The sequence below is a fragment of the Prunus persica genome, chromosome G7 (assembly GCF_000346465.2).
Source record: "Prunus persica cultivar Lovell chromosome G7, Prunus_persica_NCBIv2, whole genome shotgun sequence".
NCBI classification, from domain to species: domain Eukaryota; kingdom Viridiplantae; phylum Streptophyta; class Magnoliopsida; order Rosales; family Rosaceae; genus Prunus; species Prunus persica.
Genome location: NC_034015.1, coordinates 11,365,233 through 11,391,686, shown reverse-complemented (window position 1 = coordinate 11,391,686; position 26,454 = coordinate 11,365,233). Strand labels below are relative to the sequence as shown.

General features: G+C 36.4%; 5 protein-coding genes across 8 annotated transcripts; 1 reads left to right on the top strand and 4 right to left on the bottom strand.

Moving 5' to 3' along the window:
• On the bottom strand, window positions 210–4,416 carry LOC18769999 (metal tolerance protein C2). Of its 2 annotated transcripts, XM_007202000.2 has the most exons (10): window positions 3,577–4,416; window positions 3,378–3,486; window positions 3,223–3,262; window positions 2,621–2,697; window positions 1,849–1,937; window positions 1,235–1,304; window positions 1,051–1,089; window positions 815–965; window positions 634–723; window positions 210–549 (listed from the first exon to the last, which is right to left on the bottom strand). In XM_007202000.2, exons 1-10 carry the CDS (start codon window positions 3,989–3,991, stop codon window positions 448–450), a joined length of 1,182 nt encoding a protein of 393 aa, XP_007202062.1. In that variant the 5' UTR covers window positions 3,992–4,416; the 3' UTR covers window positions 210–447. The 2 variants fall into 2 exon arrangements, 1 of the variants encoding a protein (XP_007202062.1); XR_002272668.1 differs by lacking the exon at window positions 210–549 and having other exon boundaries at window positions 1,051–1,084; window positions 3,577–4,153.
• On the bottom strand, window positions 5,102–8,994 carry LOC18771727 (nudix hydrolase 23, chloroplastic). Of its 2 annotated transcripts, none has more exons than XM_020569382.1 (8): window positions 8,455–8,994; window positions 7,785–7,916; window positions 6,700–6,776; window positions 6,412–6,547; window positions 6,163–6,303; window positions 6,001–6,059; window positions 5,738–5,805; window positions 5,102–5,465 (listed from the first exon to the last, which is right to left on the bottom strand). In XM_020569382.1, exons 1-7 carry the CDS (start codon window positions 8,749–8,751, stop codon window positions 5,745–5,747), a joined length of 903 nt encoding a protein of 300 aa, XP_020424971.1. In that variant the 5' UTR covers window positions 8,752–8,994; the 3' UTR covers window positions 5,102–5,465; window positions 5,738–5,744. The 2 variants fall into 2 exon arrangements, with proteins under 2 accessions (XP_020424971.1, XP_007202966.1); XM_007202904.2 differs by having other exon boundaries at window positions 5,102–5,471; window positions 8,455–8,990.
• On the bottom strand, window positions 10,730–14,542 carry LOC18771378. Its single transcript, XM_007204660.2, has 6 exons — window positions 14,307–14,542; window positions 13,045–13,137; window positions 12,363–12,495; window positions 11,653–11,938; window positions 11,492–11,546; window positions 10,730–11,175 (listed from the first exon to the last, which is right to left on the bottom strand). Exons 1-6 carry the CDS (start codon window positions 14,427–14,429, stop codon window positions 11,101–11,103), a joined length of 765 nt encoding a protein of 254 aa, XP_007204722.1. The 5' UTR covers window positions 14,430–14,542; the 3' UTR covers window positions 10,730–11,100.
• On the top strand, window positions 18,564–21,502 carry LOC18769122 (actin). Of its 2 annotated transcripts, none has more exons than XM_020567697.1 (5): window positions 18,564–18,670; window positions 19,127–19,196; window positions 19,325–19,718; window positions 20,287–20,900; window positions 21,149–21,492. In XM_020567697.1, the coding sequence occupies exons 2-5, from the start codon at window positions 19,137–19,139 to the stop codon at window positions 21,212–21,214; spliced, it is 1,134 nt and encodes a 377-aa protein (XP_020423286.1). In that variant the 5' UTR covers window positions 18,564–18,670; window positions 19,127–19,136; the 3' UTR covers window positions 21,215–21,492. The 2 variants fall into 2 exon arrangements, with proteins under 2 accessions (XP_020423286.1, XP_007204362.1); XM_007204300.2 differs by having other exon boundaries at window positions 18,565–18,670; window positions 19,124–19,196; window positions 21,149–21,502.
• On the bottom strand, window positions 22,656–26,450 carry LOC18769928 (probable protein phosphatase 2C 68). The gene is made up of 4 exons (XM_007201975.2): window positions 25,591–26,450; window positions 24,343–24,707; window positions 23,543–23,779; window positions 22,656–23,448 (listed from the first exon to the last, which is right to left on the bottom strand). The coding sequence occupies exons 1-4, from the start codon at window positions 25,889–25,891 to the stop codon at window positions 23,206–23,208; spliced, it is 1,146 nt and encodes a 381-aa protein (XP_007202037.1). The 5' UTR covers window positions 25,892–26,450; the 3' UTR covers window positions 22,656–23,205.

The following is a 26,454-nucleotide window of genomic DNA, read 5'->3' as shown; positions in this document are numbered from 1 at the left end:
ATAGGACCCATATATGATGCACAAAGTTTAAACGAGAGTAAATGATAGTGAGGTCCATAATTAAATTAACATTAAAATAATATTTGACATCAAATTTTTTTATATGTTATTTTTGACATATCTCTTTTAGGTCCAGCTAACTTTAACCTTCAATACCACCTCCCTTTTGCTAATTGCAACAATTCATAATATGAAAGACCACAAAAACATGAACAGAACCATAAACCTCCGATACCAGAGCAACTAATTTTCTTTAATAAAAAGAGAATAATATTTCATTACAATGACATAGATCCAATCAAACTCCTCTCTTATATTTTCTAATATTTGCCAACTGGTAATACCATGGTTTCAAACGAGAAAATGGGAACAAATCTATATGTCGGACTTCAACCCAACACCATCTTCACCAAATGTCAATCAATGCCGAAACCAGAAACAAAACTCTCAGACATTGTCAGCTTGCACTGTCAAGTCCTGTATTCCCAAATCATGGTACAAACCATGCACTAATTGAAGTATGGGGCGATCATCTATCCCCTTCTTTACCTGTTAGCATCGCCAACTAAAATCAGCCCCAAAAGGTAGCATACCCTTACTGAGAAATAGAACTTAATTTCCAATGATTGTTACCTGTATTGAAAGTGAGCCAACAACATGACCAGGAACCAATTCCCAAAACCGTGCTTGAGAAACTTCAGAAACATCTTCGCGGGCAGTAATCTGACAAAAAATATAATGCCAAATTAAACATCAATAACTCCAATACTAACAAAACATAATATTAAACCATACTGCAATAAATTCACACTACCTGTCGCCAGCATTTGCTCAATGCAGAAGTTGGAACGTTTGGTGGTGCCATTTGAAGTAGAATACCACCACTCGCTCTAAATAATGGCATTACAAGCATAAAAACTGCAACTGAAACTAGTCCGAAACACAAAACTTCTGCATTCTGAACCCTATACAGTTGAAAACAGATCTCACATCGGAAGAAAAACAGGGAAAACAGAAAAGAGAAGTAGAGAGAGAATGAACAGTATTTACCCCAGAGACAGAAACCAAGATGCCAATATCAACCCTGCACTGGGAAACAAATTTCCATTTACCAGTGTCAGATGAAAGTTCACATGAGAAATACATATAAAAGGAACATGCAGGCACACAAGGAAATTAGTTTACTAGAGAAATAGAAATGGAGGGATAGAGACGAGAAGGGAGCATATTATACCTACGAATGGAATCTGCAAGAACATGCAGGCAAACTGAGTGGTTGTTCATATCTTCTGCGTTTCTGTAAACTGCATGACATGTGTAGACCATATGAAAAAACATGTACAGGAGGGAAAGAAACACCTCATTTTCCAATACTCATACTCAAAAGCAAAGCCCTTAAAAGAGTAAGAATCATTTATGCACAATAAGGGAACACTGATGGACACACCAGTACTATCAGTACCAGATATCTCTGGAAAATACAAACAATCAGCAATGAGGCTGATGAAAATGTACGGAATATAATCACATCATTCTGATGTTTCATAGAAAGTTTTACTTTCGAATTGCTATGCCAAAACCTCTCTATCAATTTCGTACAATAGCAATAATTTAGGTGGGGGAAAAAAACTAGATGACTTGGCGGCCTTCAATGCAAACTTTTAACTAAGTTGCACTTGTACCAAGGTATATATTGAATCTATTAGCCTGAACTTTCAAAGAACTCAAATAGACTAAACCTAGGTGTAGGTGAAGTAGCTCTCATAAACAAGTACCATGGTAAATTTCATACAGTGAAATCACAAATGGGTCACAACACCAAAACATAAACTACAGCTGGAAACTTACCAAGATTGACACGAGCATAATTTCTGAAGAACCAAACACCAATAAGATTCACCAGTAGATTTGTCACTGCCGAAACAATCAAGTAATGCCTATAACCAGATAATTAGCAGACAATAAGAGCCATAAGAAAAACTGCAACCACAAAAGCAGGAACCAAAAAGTTTCTATGCAGTGATTCATCTAATGAAAAGAGCAGTGCAAAATTAATTTTTTGAAAATTGGCCCAATTTAATTAGATAAATAGAATGATTATTCACACATAAAAACATATGTACTAGTGAGATCACTTCAAAACAATCATTATCTGATACAATTGTCATATTGCCCAGTTTTAGTTAAAGATAACCTAACAAACGCTTGAATCTACAAATGTTTTGGTAAGGAGACAGCACAACATTATTCTGTGTGCCACAAGACTTACTGAAGACAATCCTAGAATTATACTTTAATGTTGCGTGGAATTGAACTTGCTCAGAAATCAGTCACTAGTTGGAATTGCTTAGCTAGTCAATCAACCACACTAGGAGAGGTCTCAGATACATGATTCCTAACACATATAAGAGTGCACCATAAAAACAACCATCTGAAGACACATGAAATGGAATAAAGAAAAGTTTTGCAATGACAAGGAAAGCAAATGAGATCCCAGTAGTGTTAAGTATATATGGCAAAATACCACAAAATTGTGAAGACTCAATTGACACACCATTGGAATAAAGAACTAGGAATGTAGTAGAGTATCTGGGCATTGTAATTTCCATAACCAACTTACTTGTGTTCAGATTCATCCTGTATGAACGCATGAAGTGCTTCCACAGCCAAGGAGAATGACATAAACAAAAGAAACAGCTGTCTACATGTGCAGCAGAATCAAAAACGAAGTCCACATATTAGCCGAGAGGATGCACGGAAGGAAGTAATGCAATAATTAAATGAGAAGAAAAGGGAGTGGAATCCAATGCAACAAGTTGAGATGCATAAAAGATGTTAAAGTGAAAACATATATAGGTCATGGAAAAGGTTTCATCTGAAAGTAGCCACGGAAACAAGCTAACCAAATCAAAACTAATGGCACTTGGATTGCAAGTCACCCAAGAAAACGTACATTAAAAATTGACATAAATTTAAGTTTTTAAATGACATCAATATGAGAATTAAAACAAGACTATTACCAATGCCCAGAAAGTAGGAGGACACAGTTAATGTTACACCAGTTCCCAAAAGTAATAGAATCAAAGAGTCCCAAAATACAAGTACTACGCATACATCATCACCCAAAAATAGAGAAACTAACTTAAAATCCATAAAAAAGTTTGGTAATTTAGCACAAAAGTGGGTACAATTGCAATGATATGGGAAACGTGAGATACTTACAGCATTGGTAAAAGCAGACAAAACTTCTAGCCTTTTATACCTGATTCATAGAAAAAAAGGAATTCATTATACACATGATTATCAAATCTAAAACATACCCAAATAGATTAACAATCCAACTCGTGTTCATATCCATAAATATACAACAATCTTACCCATAAGTGTAAATTGCATCAGGTTTCTTTCGAGAAGCAGCCATAGCGAACAATGAAAACGTTAATAAGCCACACCCAAAACTTAAATGAAATGAATCTGACACCAAACCTGAAAACACAGCACAACAATTCAACCAAAATTCAAAAAATAAAATCATCGATTAAATATAAACTGTGAAATTAATAACAATTTACGAACCTATACGTCCCGTGAAGAGTCCAATACATAGCTCCGCGGTCGAATACGCCACATTAAGCGAAATCAACAAGAACAATCTCTTCATATACCGATTTCCGGACCTCAAAATCCGAAACACCGATTCAAAAACCAACAAGACGGATAATTTCTCGGCCGAAACTCTTCGTTCCCCGAAAAGCTTGTCATTTTCCTCTGCCAAATACGCCCCTGGAGGAACGTCAATGCTCGACACGCTCCGCGAGAGAAACGGCGTCGCCTCAGAGTCGTTGAGATTGATCGAAACCGGCGTGTGTGGTTCGTGGTATTGCTGGAACGAGGCTTGGCGCGAAAACGCCAATCTCCGATCGCTGGTGCCAAGTCCTAAATCGGCGCTCCATGGGTTTTGAGGGCCTTTGAACGAATTGCTCTTCTCCATGAAAACACTAATCCAGAGTCTGATTTGAGATATTAGGGTTTGGATTGGAAGGATCGAAACCTGAGATTCATACTTATTACGAAACCCTAATTTAAAATTAGGGCCAGGCGAAGACTGAAAGTCAAGTAAACGAAAGGTAGACTTGTTGCATGGTGTATGCAGTATGCTACATGTATGAATTGTTCAAAGTTTGGTAATCAAAATGTGGGGTCCAGATTTTGTGGACTTTGTTGCCCCTAGATCAACGGCCTGCGTGAGAGAACCAGATGATTTTTTCTTGTGACTTATGGTAAATTTGTGGTTGGACTTAGAATAATGAGATTTGGAACCATTCAAGCTCAACTCTGTTGAATTCTTTTGCAGTGGATGCTACGATATTGTATGTTTAATTTTTTTAAAAAATTAATTTTATAGTTTGCTTTATCAAATTTGTTTATTTGTTTTTGTTGTATAAGAAACCGAAACTTTTCTTATGTTGTTTGTTTTATACATTTATTTTTTGTTGGTAAAGATGTTGTATTAAACATTATAAGAGTATACAAGGAAGATGATGACAACATCCGAAAGCCAAAGTGAAAGCCAGGAACACAAGAGCGGAGTCTTAAAAAGGTTCGCGGCCTAAAAAGATCACGAGGAAACAATGAAAAAGAAAAAACTACTGCATAAAATAATACATTAGGCTAAACTTGATGGAGCAATAGTAGCTTCATTAAAATCTTGTCTTAAAAAATTCTAAATAGAAAAAAATTCGGTCAAAAAAAAAGAGTACCACTGTAACGTATGCTGAACAACAACCAACATGCAAAATTGGGCCCGTAGATAATGAACAAAAGTTGCACTCATCGGGATGAAAAAAACACCAACTACAACGACACAACCAACTAGTAACTGCTCCACTGCAAAATTATCTTGTAACCGCTTCACATCAACCGACTACATTTTGCAAATTGACCGACCCGATCAACGACTACAGTGTGTCAATCACGTCCCGCAACCTTCCAACACTTCGGAAACCTCTGATAAGGTAAGTTTTCTTGTAGGAAGTACTTGTAGTTGGTTGACATCAATTTCCAAAAGTTCCGGTATAAAATACTTGAGGAATATTAATTATCAGCTGGAAAGTAAATAAATCTTTGTTCTGAAAAATGATAATTAACATCAGATGGAGAAAAAGAATTTCATTAATTTTTTAATCTATGTTCATGCTTTATACAATTTGATTCTCTACAGAAGAAGTGAGCAATTGGAGACAACTGCAGAATGAGGGAACTGGAATTATGCACAAGTCTACTGTGGGCTGAATAACTTCGCATTTTGCAGACAACTGAGTAGTAGAATCAAGATCAAATTCCAATGCGTACAATGGGCTTGGACTTGGAGAAGATATCGGCTCCATTTCTATACGAAGATACAATCCCAACTTTGCCATTGTGATTAAAAGTTTCAACTCCAATTTTCATACAAATGCTGGGTTCTGCAACTGGCAAAAAATTAGGATTATGAAAACCATCATTGAAAAGTAAAAGGGTTGGAAATGAGATAACCAAACCTAAATAAGTATAAAGATGAAGACTTATGTTGAGGACATTATAGATAAATACAAAAGAAGAAATAAAAAACATTGCCCCATCTACAATTTATAGATTTTAAGGAACAAACTGGCCACTTACTCCATGCAACAGTGTCACAACATCATACTCCTAGGTGGGGAAGGAAATGCCAAAAGATTAAAATGTGATAACTCACCATGTTGTCAGGACTGCAGATGATAATCCAAAGTATAGGCATGAATGTCAGAAGGACTTGTGCCAGGCCTGAAACAAATATCAAGCATGTAAGATCGTTTTAGATATTCAATAGAAACCATATTTGAACAACTCAACAATGTCTAATTCAATATTAGGGGTGGTTGAATTACTTTTATCCTTAAAAAGCAGAAATTGCACTCATTAAGGTACGGGAGTTGAGTTATTGTTTACTCATTGGAATATCATATAATGTGAACCTACTTTTTATTGATGATACCATAGTGGAACTTAAGTTTTCCGGCCCTTACATCTTCTGCATACTGCAGCCACAAGAGATAAGAAATTGTGACATAAGATAAATGTTTAGAAGTAATTGAATAGATGTTAAAGGTAATAGGTAAAGCATCCACAAGAAGCCCATACCAATTTTAAGGTCACTACCATCGACGAAAAAGCCAGAGAATCAAAAGGTATATCATCAAGTGCAAATAGTCGGCATTCTGATGATTCTGGACCCGGTGAGAAGTGGGGCTTCTTCAGCCTTGCTAAGAAAATTACATAAGTCTGTTTGAAAAAACACAACATGAACACAAAGACATCTTTATCAAGTGTATAGGATATCAAAAAATTTAACAAAAATAAAAGGTTAATAATGAGAAGTTTCTCACTGACCTGGCCAATTAGTGGGATGTCCAACTGAGCAAAAGAAGACAGCACTTCCACTTCTGCACATGCTTCTTCCCAGGTTTCTCTGATTGCTCCTTCTGTAGCTGATTCCCCAATTTCCATATAACCTGCGGGAAGAGTCCTAAACGACAACACCCAACAATGAAAATTAAGATAAACATCATAAATAAATAAAATCTTGATGCTTAAAACATAATTTTTTTTCTCCTTTTCCAGAAATAATTAGTCAGTTGACCCTTCCCAGATAAATACTTTATCCATTTACAAACATACCAAAGGCCATATGATGGCTGAATCTTCCTCTTGCAAAGCAGGACCATGTTATCATGCTCAATCAGACAGCCCACAACCTATAAGCATCATTTGAGCAAACAACAACAAAATTAATGTCACATTTGTATAAAACAATTACTCCTAATATGTATAGCACAAATCATATTAAGGACCAAACTTAGGTGACATACTACATAGCTCTAGAACTTCACAATCAAAATACCGAGCGCACAACATTACACTTTTTTCCCTCCTTTTCAAATTCAATCAATTTTAGCATTTATAGAAACTGACTCCAGACAATGAAAAGAAGATAAAAGTAAGCAGGCCAGACTGGTTTACAATAGAACCAGAGTAAACAGGACTATGTCAGTCTGTAAAGGCACACACATGCATGTCAGATCTATTATAGAGTAACGTCTTAAGTAATGCCGGGGAAAAAATAACCAGGATAGCCTTTCAAGTATAACACTATGATGTGAATCAAATACAGCAGGTGAAGAAAATAACATAAATAACCTTTATTTTGCACTGCCATCAAAATCAGATTTTGGAATCAACAAAAACTTCTGCAACATAGTATTTCTGAACAATTCCCAAACACTATTAAGTTCCAAAGAGAATAAAGAATACAAAAATCATTCAAGTTAGGATGCATATCATGTGATCATGTGATCGATATTTATGCTTAAGTGAGAGGAAACCTGGCTGAAATTGGGACTAATATTGAAGTTGCCTGAAAAATATGGCATACACGGATGTTGTATATTAAATATTATATGTAAAAATATTGGTGGTGTTACTTGGAGACAAAACGATAATCTAAAGATACTACAGATGAGATCGATAAATTGTTATGCACTTACCCAAATGTAAATCCTAATAAATAGACCGATCACATAGAGACTTTGTTTCAAATCTGTAACATAATAAATTCAGTCTATTTCCAACCAAGAAGTTCAAGCACCTTGTTATAAACTAATTTCAAACATAAGGAAAACTTGGGACCTCTTGTTCCTGGATTGGCACATGCACAACTCAATGAAATTGTCATTGCAAAACAAAGGCTAATTTGAACAGTATACCATTTTTGGGTTCTCGTAGGCAATCTTATCACAAACCGTGCAAATAGCTCTTATCTTCTCCTCTCCATCAGGTATCTCATGCTTTGTTGGGCCACCACACCACTGGCAGAAATTGATCTTACGAGCATTGCCCTTCATAGGAATCGAAATTCAATTCATAAAGCACAGTAGGCTATAATAAATGAAAAGAAAATGTTAAAAAGTACAAATGAAATGCTCAATCTGGGTTATAATCATGCACTGTCGTAGTAAAGCATATAGATGACTTGATACAATACCATTGTCCTGTCAAAATCTCTAGCTACGTCTATCAATTACTATTTCAATAACTAGACATGACAACTCAAATATCAAAAGGGGGAAAAGAATAAGAAAGTTCTAACTACCCAATAAATTCACAGGAATATCCACAAAGTTTAAACTTTGAATTATGCAATGGAGCATATGGAGGTAACAGTTCATGCGGAATGAAGAGGCCAACCAAATTTCTCCCCAATTATAAATTATACAGAAGCAAAACGCTTAATCTCATTAGATAACACAAACCCATTTCCCCATACTCAAAAGCAACCAAAATAAAATAGAACCCACCAAATAAATTGAGCATGCACCCCAAAAATCTAAACCAAACCCATCAGTACGAAAAGAAATAGACCCAAAAAAAGCTTACAGCTGAGTGAACCGCGACTGAAGAAGAAGGGCCACCTGGGTTTGGCCCAGAATGAGCTGAGGACATGCTGAAAGCTCCAAAACGAGTGCGGCGAGGTGAGGACCCAGGAAGTAACAAAGTGGTTGTTGTCGGTATAATTGTCGAAGAAGAAGAAGAAGATGATGATAATAATAATGGTTTGGAGCAGGTGGAGATAGAAATGAAGGACACCTGCCTGCTGCCTGTAGAGCTATAGGGCTTCCAACGATGCGAAACCAAGCCTGATGAACAACCCAAGATCTGTCTGGTTTTTAGCATTATATGTTTATCAAGAATTTTTTACCAAGATAATCAACCAAATAAACTGAAACCAAATAATGCAGAAAGAGTGACGGCAATATCAAGATCAGTTTCTTTTTCTTTTTTCCTTTTAGAAGCTTTTCTATTTCTTTTGTCCAATACGGATTACGGAGTGGTATCGCGCGTTAACTCAGCCATTTTGCGCGAGTTTCATCGGCTCCAATTTTGTAAACTAACGGTGTCACTAGCATTATTATTTTCTTTTCTTTTTTGGTTTAGCTATTAGTCCAGTATTTATGTTTCACAACACAACATTGAAAATTTCTCAAATTTGATTCTCTATACCTAAGAATCATAAAAGAAGAAAAATGCTAAATTATCTTTTACTTCATGTTGTAATAAGCGATATTGAGGGAAGGAGATTTAAACACAACCTCGAATGCAATAATAACGGTTTTAAACCATTTGAGCTACGAGTCCCTTACAACTTTTCATATCAACTATAAGTCCCTTACAGCTTATAATTTAGGGTTTTTATCATAAATGTTCCTTGAAGTTTGCCAAATTATCATCTTTGATCTTTTATTTTTTCTCACATTATTGGTCTTTTATATTACACCTCACACATCAATTTGGTCTCGTTGTGAAGTTCTACCAAATTTTCTGTTAAACTGATCATATGGCACATATATGGTGCCCACATATCCAATGAGATCATCCCATGTGAATCTAAATAAAAAAATATTTTTTAAAAAAATAGTTTAACATTTTTTTAAGAAAAGAAATATTTTAACATTTAAAAAAAATTAGAAATGAGAAAAAAAAAAAAACAAAAGAGAAAACAAAATCAACTCAGCCTCCCCATCCCCTCCTTCCCTTCCGTCTCCCCTACCCTCCCCTTCCCCTTCCATCTCCTCCACCCTCTACCTCTGATCTCTTTGTCCCCACCCGTAGCTCTCTCTCTCTCTCTCTCTCTCTCTCTCTCTCTTTTCCCGCAACCCCCAATCCACCTCCTCTCATCGACTCAACTTCACAGACTCCCAATTCCTCGATCCAACCCCCAATCCCTCTTTTCCTCATCCTTCCTTCGCTCCCTCTCTCTCTCTCTCTCTCTCTCTCTCTCTCTCTCTCTCTCTCTCTCTCTCTCTCTCTCTCACACCCTATTTTTCTCTCTATCCAGAAAACTCCCAAGCCCAACGCCACCATACAACCCCCATCCACCCCAGCCCCAGTCCCACCCGAGACCCATCCCCTAGCCACTGCCCAATTTCTGGCCCTACCCCAACTAGAGACCCATCCCCAGCTTCTAACCAGCTTATTTTTTTCTAAATTTATTTTCTTCATTTTTAATCATTGTTTAATCCACGTGGCGTCTACGTCAACAATCTAACAGAAATTTTTAATTGAACCTGATAGCAGGACCAATAATATTATTTTAAAAAAAACCTTAAAGGGCTAAAGGTGATATTTTGACAAACTTTAGGGATCATTTGTGATAAAGAAAAACTACAATTATAAGTGATTAATATATATATATATAGTAAAATGCAGATAATGGTAAAACATTCAAAATACTAGAAAATTCTCTTGGTTAATGCAAACATTAAGAATTGAAATTATTAATTAAATAAAGATAATATGAAAAATTCACATTTTTTTCATATTAAAATTAAAAGAAAAATTAAGTAATAAATCATATTTATATGAAACACAACTACCCATTATTTTTTTTAATTATAAAATAATTTTATAAAATTTTATAAAAAAAACTCTCTCATAAATACAGAAGCGCATGCCCCTCGTAGCCGAGGTTCTAACTCGGTAATATATATATTCTTTCTTTCACACCTTTGTTTTGCGGATTAGGAAATGAATGTTGTATGCTAAATTGTCTGGGAAGATAATATAATTCTTCCAAAAAGTTCATGTATATTCAAATTTCTTTTCAAACTGATATTCCATATTTTCACATCAATCTTTCCACCAAGACTCAATATTAATAAAGAAAATATACTGTTTATTACATCCTCAGTAAATAATAAAAATAAAAATAGGCATACATACTTCCGGCAGTGCAAAGCTGGGGCTGCCTGTGAACAGCCATCGTCGGATAATTATTCCACTGGCTGAACCCTTTCAAAGCCACACCGGCAGCCTTGTTCTGTTTCATAACAAATTTCAGCTATAACTACCATTCCTCCGTACCCTAGAGATAAACCCCCAACCTTAACCTGGTCTTCCAGGATTCAAGCCTGTCCCTTAATTGCCTAGAAAGAAACTACAAACTTCAATAAAAATATAATGATATGTTACATGTACTAGCATCTCTGCACTTAAACTAAGTTAGCAGGCCGGCTTGGTACATCATCAGTTCACAGCCAGTTTATCACATAAAGATTGATATGCCGCACTGCAAAGCTTGAACTTTTCCTCCGCAGCAGCCTGCATTAATATAGCAAAACTGTTAGAAGTCTGAGCACTCAATTTATGTAAAGCATTTGAACATCTCCAACCACTTGTAACAAATCTTCAATGCACTACAATTGCTTCGACCAATGTCACTCAGCTGGGCATTGCTAGGTAAATGGTACCCATAAATGATTTTCCACACTCACCAGTCTGGTAAAAAAAGAATAATTTTCCATCTCTACGTGTATAAGCCAAATTAGACTCTCTTCCTTTACACTCGTGATATTCCACATCAAAGATTCAATATAAAAAACAATCCTAATGAATGATTAGAGCATGTTGATGATACCTTGGAAGAGCCCTGGTGACGATCTGGATGCCATTTCAGCGCAGAGATTCGGTATCTAAAATGAAGGTAGGATTCGGATTAGATGATGAAGCAAAATTAACATATATGAGTGGAAAAGAGTGACTGAGAAGTAAAAAAGTGATCCTGCTAAAAGAACTCACGCATTCTTGACATCTTCAAGTGTTAGAGGGCCAGAAGCACTCAATCCGAGGGCCAACCTTTCATCTGACTCAGACCTTTCAGACTCGGACTCAGACTCAGTTTCATATTCTTCCTTATTCTGTTGTCTCCAATTCCAGGACCTACCATAGTTAGAGTGATTTGAAGAGCTCCTCCACTGCGAACTCTCTTCATCAATGAACGACCAATAATAGAATTTGGTTCCACCAAACGTGGATCGGAAAATGGTCTCCACATCTATATCTTCTTCAAAGCACTGGAAACCTCCTGAAATAGCATTGCAAATTGCACTGAGATCATATGCAACTTCAAGGATGATGAAACTGAATTTAGAAATCACAACATAACATCAATCATGTAAGGAACGTGAAAGGTGCCTATCTGATGCCATCACAAAAGAGCATCGCCTACTTCAGTTGAATTTAGAGTCCTTATACATGATATATGGCTCACAAGCTAAACTACACCTAGTGGTCTCTGTCGAACAAATGTCGCACTTAAGCCCGCATGAAAGGCTTTATTCCAACTGCTCGGCAAAATTTGTAAAAGATTCCAGGCAAAATGATTCCTGAATGGGAGCCAACTAAAAGACAGACCCACTATCCTGACCCAGGTTAAAAAGATGTGCCATTCATATATCTAATTTTAGAAGATGTACTACATGTCCTTTTCTGCATAAATACTTCCTTACTTCTGCCGGAACTCCAGGCTCCTTGATTGCCTCCCCCATTCTTTTTGGATCCCTTGGCTGAGTATTGCTTTTTAAACCATGAGGTGCCTTTGCTAGAAGAGGGCTCATCCTCATCGTACTCCTTCTGCCAACTCTGAAACATTCAAAAAATATATAGTTGGAACATAATCTAAAAATTTACAAAAACAGAAGAGGACAAAATTTGTAACTGTTCACCTATGCATAAATTGGAAAAGGCCAGTATAAAATTACAAAAGATGAGCAACCCATGAAGAAATAGAGATATATCAAATCATTACCGGGACGAGAAAAAAGGAAAAAAAATTCAATTGAAACCATCATGTCTGACAAGATACCACTAAAAATAAACAGACTGTTGCCTGGAAACAATAATCATCAAAAGTGGGGAACTAAGGGAAAATGTGTTATATCAGTGAGATTCATTACTGTACAAGTATTCTAAAATAAGTAAATATATAAAAAGATTGACTGCTCTGGTACTGCTACCTGACAGTGCTCATTTTCCTTATAACTCAAGAATAACCTACTGCATTTGACACTTCAAAATTTCTAGCACAAGAATTTGCAAGGTCTCAAAATTAAAATCTTAGAGTTAAATGTAACAACAATTGGCATTTTCCCAATCATACTATAAAACGAATTAACAGCAGGAATAGAGAACCTGAAATAAGAAGTCTGCATAAGCATTGACATTGCGCAGTAATGTTTGCTTTGCATGGTTCCTTCTGGACCTTCTTGAATGGTTGTTGAATCTCTGCAAATGAACAGTTATGAGCAACTGACATAATTTCCATTCACTATCAGAACTAAGAGATAGAATATAAGTTATTATAATTAAAAGGGATGGAATGGGAGTAAGGAAACAAATGGATACAGATGAACCTAAAATTGACACGGCCTGCATATCAAATGCACTGAAGAAATGTACAGCATAAGAGGAAACAGAATAACTTTCAATAATTCATTTTGTAAACTACAAAAAAAATAATAATGATAATAATAAAAACTGGACCCACAGAAAGATAAGCAGAATTAACATATCTATGCCAATGCTTTGACGTAACTTGTGCAGGTACTAACAACATATTAATCAATCAAAAGGTAAGCATTATGGCAAAGAGACCTATCTTGGTTGCGCTGTTATGTGGGCTTAAGAGAAATACATAGATCAGAACCAAGTCAAGATCAATAGGATCAACTTCCTGTGCCAAAGATCTTACCATTTCCAAAGAAACTAGAGTTACATCCCTTTTCCAATTCCATTCAAGAGTTCTTATGTGTTTCCATGCCCCTTCGAGTGATGGATACCATGTCAATATAACCATACTAAATTCAGCATTTCAAAGTTCCTCTTTGCATTCAAGGTTATTATTTTGATATTTCCATTCAACTAAAAGTGGGACCTCTAAATTAATGAATGGAGTAAGAGACAGTTGTGGCCTACTTGTCTTTTTATGAAAGCTTGAAATTTTACCACAATGCACTGGCTACTTGGTGAGAAAATGCAGAAAATCAATCAATGAACTTCAGCTCAGAAGCCCAAGTATTCATCTTCTGAGATAGATAACTTACAATACCCTCTACATATATTAGCTAATGAACTATTTCATTTGACCCTGTTTTCAGGCACACTCTCGTTTATAAGATTCCCAAAACAAAATGAAACATAATCCATAAAAATTTGTCTATTTCTCACTTCCACTTATTTTTTCACAGCCAAAGAAAGCAGATAGAACGGGCAATCAATAAGGTTAAGAAAAAAATACCAAAAGTATCAATCTTTTTTGGTTTCTCATCTCATTGATGCATACTCAAATCATCGAAATTTTCAAACTTCAGCAGACACTATTAAAAATAAACAAAATGGAACATGACCCAGAAACATATACATAGAGAGAGAGAGAGAGAGAGAGAGAGAATTACAGGTTCCCAATAGTTGCGTCTCTTGCGATCCAAGACGGGGGTAGAATGAAAGAGGGCAGCCCTCACATAAATGCAGCAGTTGAGTTTTGAGTTCGTGAGAGCCGCTTTCATGCCTCTATTCATTTTTTTTCTGAGAATTGATTCTCAGAGAGAGACAGACATAGAGAGAGCTTAGAGAAGGGAAGCAAGCAGAGGTGAAGCCCACGGCCCTGAACCTACGCTCACGCTTCGCCGATGTAATATGGAAAGCCAATGCTATTTTGGGTCGGGTCGACCCGGCCATAATAAGCCATGAAGACAAAATAGGCCCTTGGCAAACTTGGGCTTCCTTTTTATTGGTTGAAACTTGAACATATTTGGGGACTTCTACGTTTGGGCTAGGCAAGATAGGATTAGTGTATTTTGCACATTCGTTGTTCTTGCAAATGATGAGATTGAACTTACTAAATTGGAAAATGGTGGTGAATAAGCCACCAAAGTTACAAAGAGCGCTATTATAATTCAAGCAATAAGTGACATATGCACTTTAAAAGCATCACCCACCCACTACCATAACCCATTTTCTGTTTGTAGCTTTGGTTACCATTTTTTCTTCGGTGGTGGGGGTCTTGCGTTGGTGGTGCAACTCGTGGGTTTTGGGTGGTGCAACATTTCCATGTTCTTTGTCTCAGGGTTTCCAAAGTGTGTGTTGTGTTTTGTGGACTTTTTCTTTTATGTGGGCTTTATGCCTTTACCCTGTCTTTCATGAGTTTAATAACTATAGTTGGCTCTATGCCTTTTGTATTGCATTTGGTTGAACTCATTTTTTGGGTATAACGTTTGTGTAACTGGCTTTGGCCTTCGATTAAATGAAACTCGATTCTAACCATACCAAAAAACGTATTAAATTGGACAATTGCCCCGCCTGTTAGAGAAATTGTGTAACTTTATAAGACATGACTCAAAAATATTAAGAGGAGTGTCCAATTGAAAATGAGGGATGGTAAATGTAAAGGAGTATAATATGTGGACCCATGAATTTATGAAAAGAAGTAAAACTAAATAAATAAATAAAAGCATGTCTCTTTTAAATAAAGAAGCATGCCCTTAACCCAAATTTTTTAATTGGTCCAATACATAGTTAGATGAGTAGGTGACATGGTTATTAAAAAAAAAAGTGCTTCTTTTAGCATACAAGCGGGACCAAACTAGCCATGATGACCGATCCCAAAAGCAAAGATGTTCACATGGATAAAGATGTGCAATTAGGATCTCCCTTGCTCACTAAATAATGGCTTTACCACACATTAACTGTAGCAAAAAGTACAACTTTTTCTGTTCGCCAATTATCACTGCAATGCAACTGGTTATACTTAAATCAATTAACCATGAGGTGATTAGATGACAATTGGGGGGGTAATTCCTGAATGTCAAACTCTAGATGACACCATCAATTTTGGTGTGTATTCGATTGTTGGGTTAGAATTTTTTTTGTTTTTGTAAAGATGAAATGAAGAATTTCTCAAATAAATTTCAGCGCCCCGCATATGTTTGGTATTTGTTTTCACTATGAGACATTTTACCAACAACACTGTCCTAAAAAAAACACTGCCCCAATTCTTAAGAAAACAAAATCAAGAATTAAATGGGCAAACAATTAAAATATTAGGAAGAAAATTAACTTCCTAGGGATTATCGACCTTGCTTACTCCTTGATGGGTATATCGCTTGTTTGTTTAACAAAATAATCGTCACATGTAATGTTTTAATCACAATTAACTTTTTATGTACTTGTCACATGATCAAATATTGTGCGACAATATCTTAACACAATTTGAAATCCATTTAAGATTCATTGGAATATTATGAATTATTAAAAGAATGCATTGGTTTATAAAAAATAAAAAGAAACTAAGAATGATTTCCTAATTTAGAAAAATGAGGGGGGAAAGAAAAAAGAAAAAAAAAAGAGGAAACTTTTATACAAGGCAGCCTGCCTCCAAGACGGGTGACCACGTTTGTGAGCTTTTGCCGGTAGTTATGCTTTTCATGTTACGAGTCTGTGACGATTGTTTGAGAGTTTTAGTTCAGAGAGTTTTAGGTGTTTCATCTGCCGTTGATTTCGCTATTGACTAATTCACCTGGTCAACGTCTAACGGAAATAGATGCATAAATCTAACCATGTGATGCACCATGTGGTGTGCTAAAATGGTGTATTGTGTATCAAGTTTTTTTTATTTTTTATTTTTATTTTACCTGGTCAACGTTTTTGCTGAGTTGGCTAAAAATGCGTATCAAGTTTTTGTATCGTGTATCAAGTTTTTGCTAAAAATGCGTTGATTTCGCTGTTGACTAATTCACCTGGTCAACGTCTAACGGAACAATCGACGAGAACATGGGCGGTGCGTGCAAGTGTCCGTGGATGTGACCGCACGTGAACAAACACGCCGACATGATCTCCAATCAGTTGGAAACGGAATTGCTGAGTTGGCATTTGCTCTTTTCGCACCGTCCCATGTATGATTACTACCACCCAACCCCACACACCCCCATCCTCCCATTTAAATAAAGTGCTTCAAGAGGGCATCCTACTTAGAATGCAAATTATATTTTGTATGACCAATTTGCCCCCTACTCTTTATTATTTGACAACTATACAAGTGTGAGTGCATTTTTGGAAATCAAAATTTGGTAATGAAGTAGTGAACTTTACCACCTAATTGGCATGTAGGTTTGTCTAGGTGACTTGAAATAGATGCATAAATCTAACCATGCGATGCATCATGTGGTGTGCTAAAATGGTGTATTGTGTATCAAGTTTTTTTTATTTTTTATTTTTATTTTACCTGGTCAACGTTTTTGCTGAGTTGGCTAAAAATGCGTATCAAGTTTTTGTATCGTGTATCAAGTTTTTGCTAAAAATGCGTTGATTTCGCTGTTGACTAATTCACCTGGTCAACGTCTAACGGAACAAACACGCCGACATGATCTCCAATTAGTTGGAAACGGAATTGCTGAGTTGGCATTTGCTCTTTTCGCACCGTCCCATGTATGATTACTACCACCCAACCCCACACACCCCCATCCTCCCACTTAAATAAAGTGCTTCAAGAGGGCATCCTACTTAGAATGCAAATTATATTTTGTGTGACCAATTTGCCCCCCTACTCTTTATTATTTGACAACTATACAAGTGTGAGGGCATTTTTGGAAATCAAAATTTGGTAGTGAAGTAGTGAACTTTACCCACCTAATTGGCATGTAGGTTTGTCTAGGTGACTTGAAATAGATGCATAAATCTAACCATGCGATGCACCATGTGGTGTGCTAAAATGGTGTATTGTGTATCAAGTTTTTTTTTTTTTTTATTTTTATTTTATAGAGAAATTGTGTATCAAGTTTATTATTATTGATATGTGTTATAATTTGAGTCAATTCGGTACATCATAAACAACACATACATGCTATGATGATGTTTGTATTTTGAAATTTATTTTTTTCAAATACAAACGATAGTCTAAACTACAAATGGAAGAAGGGGTTTCTCGCACATGCACTATCAAAATATTATGAGGGTTTGAACCTGAGATCACTGGTCTACAAACTAAAACCATTTTTTATCGGGTTAGACCATGTTGACTGAAAAATTATTCATATACCATAAAGTTGAAAATAACATTACATTCGAGAGTTTTGATGTGCTTTTGAAACAACCTATTCAAATACATCACACTACTCAATAATTAATGACAAAAAAAACTAATTATGTGAGCTCATTTTTTTTTTGTAAGTTCACTAACAAGAGTCGTAGATGACGCTTCTCAGTAATATTCTAATAACTAAAATTAATTTTAAATTTTCAAAATGCCAACTAATGTGAGTGTCTTTCTTTTATTTTTTTTCAAACGTCGTTTTAAATCTTATGTACTCAGCAAATAAAATCACTCAAAATCTGATATATTAAGTACTATTTCAAATTTTAGAAAAATAATTAATAACTCAATTATTATTAAGGAGCAGTTACATTTCGATGTACTATATGGGCATGTTTCCTGATATGTCCTTGGTCATAAACACAAAGGACGGGTGGGCCATTGGCCACTAATAGCAGGGGCATATCAGTCCTCGCAATAGCAAAGACCGAAAGTGAGCCAGCTGTTTCCACCATCAACGTGACTCGTCATGGGGTCCGTTGATCAGATATTCGTAGCCGACGGTCAGGATCTCGAGAGAGCGAATTTGAGGTTCATTTAAGCTGAATTTCATTTGGGAGAGCTTCCTTTTTTAAAACAAGAGGGCGGGTACCTCAGCCATTCTGTTAAGACAGAGGCAGACATCTCCAGAGAGAGAAACAGAGAGAGATTGTGTTCTATTTCCATTCAAAGGTACTCTTTTTTTCTTCTTCTTCATTTTTTTTTTAAATTTAAATTTTTGCATTTTATTTGATTTTTTTTATGCCATCTTGTCTGGTTATTGGGCATGATTTTTGAAAACATTGATGGGTTTTGCTTGATCATCTCAAAATTATCTACATTTATGATTTTTGAAAACATTGATGGGTTTTGCTTGATCATCTCAAAATTATGTTCTTGAGGCATTGGATTGATATTTCCTCTCAATTTTGATGTTTTAATGATGACGATCTGCATAACCTGCTTGTTGATTTGATTTCCCATTATTTTTAAACTAAGCCAGCATCTTTAGCATTTCTTATTCCTGGGTATCAAATTGGTGCATCAAATTGCACATACTAATAATCCACAGATGCATATGAATGTGATCCAAGGGATGAGCACTTGTTTGCTATAATTTGATGCAATGCTGGTTTGTTTCTGCAGCAGGCAATAGAAAATGGCAGAATCTGAAGATATTCAGCCTCTTGTTTGTGACAATGGTACTGGAATGGTGAAGGTAATGAGCCCATAACCATTCTCTTGTGATCCCAAAATGGCTTTTCTTTTCAAAACCATAAAGGAATTTTTCTTTAAGGTTGATCATAGTATCAAAGTGATGAATATTATCTGATCTTGATGATGCAGGCAGGATTTGCTGGAGATGATGCTCCAAGGGCTGTATTTCCCAGCATTGTTGGTCGCCCTCGCCACACGGGTGTGATGGTTGGTATGGGGCAAAAGGATGCCTATGTAGGGGATGAGGCTCAATCAAAAAGAGGTATTTTGACCTTGAAATATCCGATTGAGCATGGTATTGTTAGCAATTGGGATGACATGGAGAAGATCTGGCATCACACATTCTACAACGAGCTTCGCGTTGCCCCAGAAGAGCATCCAGTTCTCCTGACAGAAGCACCCCTTAACCCCAAGGCCAATCGTGAAAAAATGACTCAAATCATGTTTGAGACATTCAACACTCCGGCTATGTACGTTGCAATCCAGGCTGTCCTTTCCCTATATGCTAGTGGACGCACAACTGGTAAGCCATTCAATTGAGTACTTGATTTGTTTTCTTTCTAATATGCATGGTATGTTATTATCATTATATGAAAAATAAAATAAAAATTTGAACCAAATAAATTTGCAATGGATCTCATAGGAGAATAAATACAGATGTAAAATAGACATTAATTTGTTTGCTAAGTTGAAAACACAGAGACAACTGTGTGCACCTCATTATTAAAACATGTTCTTATAATGGGGGAAAAGAATCAAATTCATGCTTTATAGGCAAATTCAAGTTGGTTTATCAAATTTACCATATAATTTCCATTTCCCTTTATCTATTGCATACCTGAATTTCATTAAGTAAGCTCATAGGAAATCCTTATACCACCTATTGCATGATTGCATTCATGATATAGCGCAGGGGAACCAAATCTCTTTGTACCACCTATTGTGTTCATTATTTAAGCACAATGGTACCAGATGATATTTGCAAAAGTACAATGGAAGAATGTTTAAAAACCTTGAATAAATAAAATTAAAAATTGGTTTTTAAACTTTGATTTCTAATGTTTTGTGGTCATGTATGTTTTGCTGTTTAGGTATCGTTCTCGACTCAGGGGATGGTGTGAGCCACACAGTTCCAATTTATGAAGGGTATGCCCTCCCACATGCCATCCTTCGTTTGGACCTGGCAGGTCGTGATCTTACAGATGCCCTTATGAAAATCTTGACTGAACGTGGTTACTCTTTCACCACCACTGCTGAGCGCGAAATTGTGAGGGACATGAAGGAGAAATTAGCATATATTGCTCTTGACTATGAACAAGAGCTAGAGACTTCAAAGACCAGCTCATCTGTGGAGAAAAGTTATGAGCTACCTGATGGACAGGTGATCACCATCGGGGCTGAAAGATTCCGTTGCCCTGAAGTCCTCTTCCAACCATCCATGATTGGAATGGAAGCTGCTGGTATCCATGAAACCACATACAACTCTATTATGAAGTGTGATGTTGATATTAGGAAGGATCTCTATGGCAATATTGTCCTTAGTGGAGGCTCCACTATGTTCCCTGGCATTGCTGATAGGATGAGCAAAGAGATTACAGCATTAGCTCCAAGTAGCATGAAAATTAAGGTCGTAGCACCACCGGAGAGGAAATATAGTGTCTGGATTGGAGGCTCCATTTTGGCATCCCTCAGCACCTTCCAACAGGTAATGTGTTGTGTGTGTCTGTATGTGTGCATCTGTTTTACTCACTCTACTGATGCATTTTAAACTTAGAGTAACATGACCCGAACTGAGTTTTCCGAAAGCAAAAAATGTTGGTATTTGTAAAGAACGTTGTACTTAATTGGAAATAGCTGAAACACCTCTTTTACTTGACAAAGTGCTAATTTGATGCTTCATTTAGGAGGTAAGTAATGTATTTGTCACTGAAAGCTACTTGTCTTTGAACGCAGATGTGGATTGCAAAGGCAGAGTATGATGAATCTGGTCCCTCAATTGTCCACAGGAAATGCTTCTAATCATGCAAAGCAAGAGGTGGACAGAGAATTTACACTTAACAGATTTTGTATTAAAGAAAGGCTTCTATTTAAGTGGTTGCGGAATTTCTTTTTCTATTCATTTTCCAATTTCATTCATGTCTATTTCTCTGTGTTTGTTATGTTGGGACATGAACATGGAGGCGAGCAAATTATGATTAAGATTCAATTTTTTCATTACTGCTTTGTTGTAGAGAAATTATGTATTGTTACTGATTTGGTTTGGTTGAAATCAGAAATCCCCTTCATTATTATTATTATTGGTTCTTAGATGAAGCTTCTTTTGGTTGGTTGAAGAGAACCTATACCTTTCATTTGTGATGCTTTTTGCTATTCAGATATCATGTCATTATCTCTATATATTGTGACAAATTCTGAACCAGATACGTTCGAATCCCAAGAGGAAACTGAACAAACAAACAAAATCTGTACTTTCTATTTGGCTTTTGGACCCAACAAATTCTGTACAAAATGCTGTGGATGGAGTGAATGAGAAATTGGAATTTTCTTATCTGTAGTAATGATGTGCTTGGGTAAAGTCTTTTGAGAAACGGTAATCCTAGGGTCATCAACTTGCTTGTATCACAATTTTTTGATACCTACTTATGTGGCACATAATGACAACTTGTGTAATTTGTCATGTTTCCGATGTTAACATGGATTTAATAAATGTTGACATTGGTTGCCATATCATGTACCCCATTAGTTGGTATCAAAATATTGAGATACAAACCGGCAATACCCTAAATCACTTTTTCAACTCCAAAATAATCATCATACACTCCTCCATGGTGAAAAAAAAAAAAAAATTGAAGAGGAAAGGAGTTCAAGATGCTTATTATGAAGGGCTGATAATAATTCCTTTCTTAAATGACTTTGACCTAATTACATCAATGCTAGACATAAAAAGAATCCAATTTCTCACTCATTCGTTCCAGAGCATTTGTAATCTTTGTTGCTGTCTCTTTTAATGGCATGGCCAGAGACAAGATATTCTGACTTTGTGCCTAATAGAGAGAGATTTTTATGGGTGGCACCTTTAGCACCAACAAAACCAAGCTGGAAAATGTGCTTTTACATTTCCTAGATTTTAAGCAAACCTGACAGGTATGCTCAATGATAGCCTGATTGGAACATGCCAAAGTAAGTGGTGAAGATGTCTTGACTTGTAACCCAAGCATTATTCTTTCTGACAAAGCAAACCGTTGGGTTTTACTATTGAGTTGGGGATGTAGTGATGAACTGCTACAAAAAACAAGGGACTGGGAAAGCAACAAGCCCAACAGAGGAGCTTAATGGTATGTTACACAAATAGGTAAGGTGAGATAGATCTATAACATGGGATGTTTGTTCATCTCAAAAGGCCACAAGCCATGATTCTGAAATAAGTTTCTTCAATACAATCAAAAATCGAAATCACACATTTAAAGATGATGTTTGGTATGGTATATCAAATTTCATCCCTAAGAACTGTACAGTCCTGGTGAAAATGAAAAACAACACAGTGAAAGATGTTCATAACAATGGCTTGCCTCATAAAAGAAGATAAGCTTGATATTCTCCATTTCAGACTTACACCATTGATTTTCCAGACACTTGTCATATGGTAAAACTCATCGAAGATGACAAATTACTTCACTAGCTCCACATCCTTAAGAAAACTAACAGTAGCTAAAAGCTTAACAAGAAGATTTATTAAAACCAAACAAATTTCACAACTTTTGGGTGTATACAGACTCCAATTTATGAACCCCAAAAAATCTGAAGGCTCTCCCATAGCTTTGCCTAGGGTGCATAGTTTTATGGAAAGAAATCACTTTATATAAGAAACTTCAAAAAGGAGTAAAGTAAAGCTGGAAGAAACAACCCAATGTTAGAAAAATGTTGAAAGAAAATAAAACTTGCTGAACCTGGTCTCTTAAAACCAGACCCAGCAAACCAAGTTACTGGGTGTTACGGACTTCACATTTATATCAATCCTTGAAAATGTTAAAACTTGATGGCCCAACAGTGTCAATGAACCCTTTTACTGACAGCTCAGGTGCTGGCTGTTTTTTCTCCAGCAAATCATGATCTATAAAAATGACGACAATCGTAATATCATCGTGAAAGAACCGCCTAACTCCCTTTTCAACCTTCTTAAGGTCATCATATCTCATCTCCCGTTTCCTAGCTGCCTCGCTCAGAGCTGTTTTAAGAAGTCTTTTTGCAATTCCCTGGCATTTGTGAAAACAACAGAAAAAATAACCATTGATATCTATATGATAAAGGGAAAAATTGACAAAAGAGGCATTGAAAGAAAAAACATACTGCTCGAGGATTATTATGTACAATCTCCACAGCTTCCTGATTTGTCATGTGCTCCCATAGTCCATCGGATGCAAATATTATAAACTTATCATTGGGTTGTACAACTCTGGTACATACAGATGGTTCTGCGGTAAGCACAGGCCGACCGAGGGGTTCAGGAAGGTGGAACCTCGGAAATGTAGGATCAAGAGAAAATTCTGGCCTCTTTAAGTATGCATCACCGATAGATCTAGATACCTGAGAGGAAGCAAGGAAACACACAAAGGGAGAAATATAAATAATTAGTAATAGATTGTCAATGATCTTATCTCACTGGCAAATAAACTTCATAAAGTACACAACAGAGGAATTTGAATGTCCGACTTCCAGTGTGCATACCAGTTAATTAAGCAAGCACATAGCATTTGGAGAGGAATGAAGAAATATGACACAAAATACCTAGTCCTGCAGAGCCTCAATATACATGACTAATGCAACAATAACCACTAATTGCACTTGGACTAGAGAAGGGGTAGGAGGAGCGTCATAGTATCAAATTATAACTGCTAATGCATGCATTTGTCTTTTCCATACATTTCTTGAGAAGGCATGTACATATATTACTGCAATCCTTAAGAATCCAACACAATTATGGTAAGGTAATTGCAAACATTTACAAAATTCGTAAGCCATAAATCACAAATGGACTCATTTTAGAAAGTGGGCATCCTTTCAAGGACGTTAAAATGGTACATCAAATATCTTTAAAAACTAGAAATAAACAACCATGGCAGTTAAAAAGAGACAAAAAGTGAGTAAACCTGTATGATGCCTTTGATACGCCAAACTCCATGCTTCATAACTACAATATGTGAATCATTTGGATGCAAGGACCTGAGTTCTTGTCTAACCTCCTCCAAACTTGCATTGTGCTCCTTATTTAGCTGCTCACCAACAATCTTATTCGATCTACCTAAAGAACCAATTACTGCTCTTGAATCTCCTAGATTAGCAACATACAACGTCCCTCTCCAGATAACACCAACCAGACAACAAGACCCAATTGCTGCCATTAATGGTTTTATTCCACAAGTCCTACGCACAAGAGTAAGGAACCCATCCTCAGTGGCAGAAAAGGCACTTCTAAGGATATCTTCAGATAGGGCTCCTTTTTCTCGAGCATGTCCTGTAAACACACTTAAATAAGTTACGATTTGTAAAATCCAAAAGTACTTCATGTATGGCACAATAGCAATTGGACGGTGAAGCCTAGAATGCAGATAATAAGCAGTGGTGCAACAAAGAGTATCAAACATGTCTATGTTTCAAGAGAGACCTTCAATGTTGTTGAAGTGTCTGGCGAGTAAATTCCTCAAGGGATGTTAACATGTACAAAAGAAACGCCTGTATTCTTAAACTATCTTCCTCATCCACTTCCACAATCACATATAGCTAAAAGCCTCTCTATTGGGATCTCAAAACAAAGGGTCTGACTCTGGAGTGGAAGAGAAAGACAATGCAATAAAGAAACACAAAGATCTCTATACATACACCAGAAAAGAAAGAAAATAAACTGCACTCAATAAACAAAAATCTTATCATTTTCCATAATTGAACATCCAAATCTACTCCAAGTACGCAGAACAAAATAGATAAACAACATAACTCAACCTCCATCGAGTCCATTAATGGAACCAATTTTCTCATCAAACTTTTCTTTTTCAAGATAAATAAGTTAAATTTCTTCAAATAACAGCACCAAGACAACCCCAACTGGCAAAGGACGAGTCGGGGATGCAGAGAAGGAAAAAAAACCCAAAAAAGTAAAAACATAAAATTTAACCAGTAGAGAAAGCCAGACTCTGCTTCAAACACAATTCACATTTAAAATGACAAGACACAGGAACAACAACAAGAACAGAAGAAAACAAAACAACCCCTTTTTTTTAAAAAAAAACACACACACAAATTCACAAAATTACAAACAACTCCAACAATCCCAAGAAAAGCCAAAAAGAAAAAGAAAAGAAAAAATCCAAAAACCAGAAACCAAGAAGAGAGGGGCTCACTCATAAGATGAAGAAAGAGATGGTCAGAAATGAAGCGAGACGCGTCAGGTCCACCATGCCCATCATAAACACCAACAAAGGTGGCATCACGGCCAGTCTCAACTTGGCTCTGATCCTCAAGAACTTCATTGGCCTGGACCACAGCGAAGGAGAATTCACCATAGGAGTGCTTGTCAAGGCTTCTGCACCATAACAAGGGATCTTCAAGAGATGAGTCATCAAGATCATCCTTGCTCATACGGGCATATCTCCTCACTGGCTTCCAACACGTCCACGCTATCCTTGCCAGCCACGAAAACATCCCTCATTTCCCAAACCCAACACTGCTTTAACTCTGTAATACAACTACCCTTTTGCCAATATGTAGTGTTTTGTCTGGAAAAAAAAGTAAAGGAGGATGGATTTGGTTCACTTGGTTTAATAAAGTTGCAAAATTTGGGAAAGATTGGAGCTTGGGATTGAAAAAGCCAAAAGGGGTTGTGATTTTGGGAACAAGGACTTGAAAGGCTTGGTGGGTTTGTGTCTCTTCTCTGTCTCAATTGTTTGTGTATTGAGAGAGAGAGGGAGAAGAGAGAGGTTTTGCAGAGCAACAACTACTGGGTGGAATGGAAGGGGAAAGTTGACGAAAGCGTGTGAGAGGCACTCTTTTTATTTTTAAAGTTTTGTTTTTCTTTTGTTTTTTCGAAATGGTGTTTTCGATTGACGAAAATGCCATTAGTACGATGACTAAATTACAGGTATGCCACTGAATCGAGATGATAACCGGCCGCGGATTTGGCACAACTCTGTTTTCAAATTATTTTCTTTCCTTTTTTGTTAGAATTCAAATTATTTTCTTTTGTGGGGTCTCACCTTCACATTATT

What these genes read in the sequence shown, in the direction of transcription:
- LOC18769999 (XM_007202000.2), bottom strand. Translation starts at nt 3,991, where the DNA reads ATGGAGAAGAGCAATTCGTTCAAAGGCCCTCAAAACCCATGGAGCGCC. An exon ending in ACTCTTCACGGGACGTATAG is followed by an intron (nt 3,487 to 3,576) that starts GTTCGTAAATTG and finishes CTGTGTTTTCAG; the next exon opens with GTTTGGTGTCAGATTCATTT. An exon ending in CAGGATGAATCTGAACACAA is followed by an intron (nt 1,938 to 2,620) that starts GTAAGTTGGTTA and finishes ATCTGGTTATAG; the next exon opens with GCATTACTTGATTGTTTCGG.
- LOC18769122 (XM_007204300.2), top strand. Translation starts at nt 19,137, where the DNA reads ATGGCAGAATCTGAAGATATTCAGCCTCTTGTTTGTGACAATGGTACT. An exon ending in TGCTAGTGGACGCACAACTG is followed by an intron (nt 19,719 to 20,286) that starts GTAAGCCATTCA and finishes TTTGCTGTTTAG; the next exon opens with GTATCGTTCTCGACTCAGGG. An exon ending in CCCTCAGCACCTTCCAACAG is followed by an intron (nt 20,901 to 21,148) that starts GTAATGTGTTGT and finishes CTTTGAACGCAG; the next exon opens with ATGTGGATTGCAAAGGCAGA.
- LOC18771378 (XM_007204660.2), bottom strand. Translation starts at nt 14,429, where the DNA reads ATGAATAGAGGCATGAAAGCGGCTCTCACGAACTCAAAACTCAACTGC. An exon ending in AGCCTGGAGTTCCGGCAGAA is followed by an intron (nt 11,939 to 12,362) that starts GTAAGGAAGTAT and finishes ATGCTATTTCAG; the next exon opens with GAGGTTTCCAGTGCTTTGAA. An exon ending in GTCACCAGGGCTCTTCCAAG is followed by an intron (nt 11,176 to 11,491) that starts GTATCATCAACA and finishes ATATTAATGCAG; the next exon opens with GCTGCTGCGGAGGAAAAGTT.
- LOC18771727 (XM_020569382.1), bottom strand. Translation starts at nt 8,751, where the DNA reads ATGCTAAAAACCAGACAGATCTTGGGTTGTTCATCAGGCTTGGTTTCG. An exon ending in CCTACGAGAACCCAAAAATG is followed by an intron (nt 6,777 to 7,784) that starts GTATACTGTTCA and finishes TGATGCTTATAG; the next exon opens with GTTGTGGGCTGTCTGATTGA. An exon ending in TATGGTATCATCAATAAAAA is followed by an intron (nt 5,806 to 6,000) that starts GTAGGTTCACAT and finishes TATTTGTTTCAG; the next exon opens with GCCTGGCACAAGTCCTTCTG.
- LOC18769928 (XM_007201975.2), bottom strand. Translation starts at nt 25,891, where the DNA reads ATGTTTTCGTGGCTGGCAAGGATAGCGTGGACGTGTTGGAAGCCAGTG. An exon ending in GTATCAAAGGCATCATACAG is followed by an intron (nt 23,780 to 24,342) that starts GTTTACTCACTT and finishes GCTTCCTCTCAG; the next exon opens with GTATCTAGATCTATCGGTGA. An exon ending in TACATAATAATCCTCGAGCA is followed by an intron (nt 23,449 to 23,542) that starts GTATGTTTTTTC and finishes CACAAATGCCAG; the next exon opens with GGAATTGCAAAAAGACTTCT.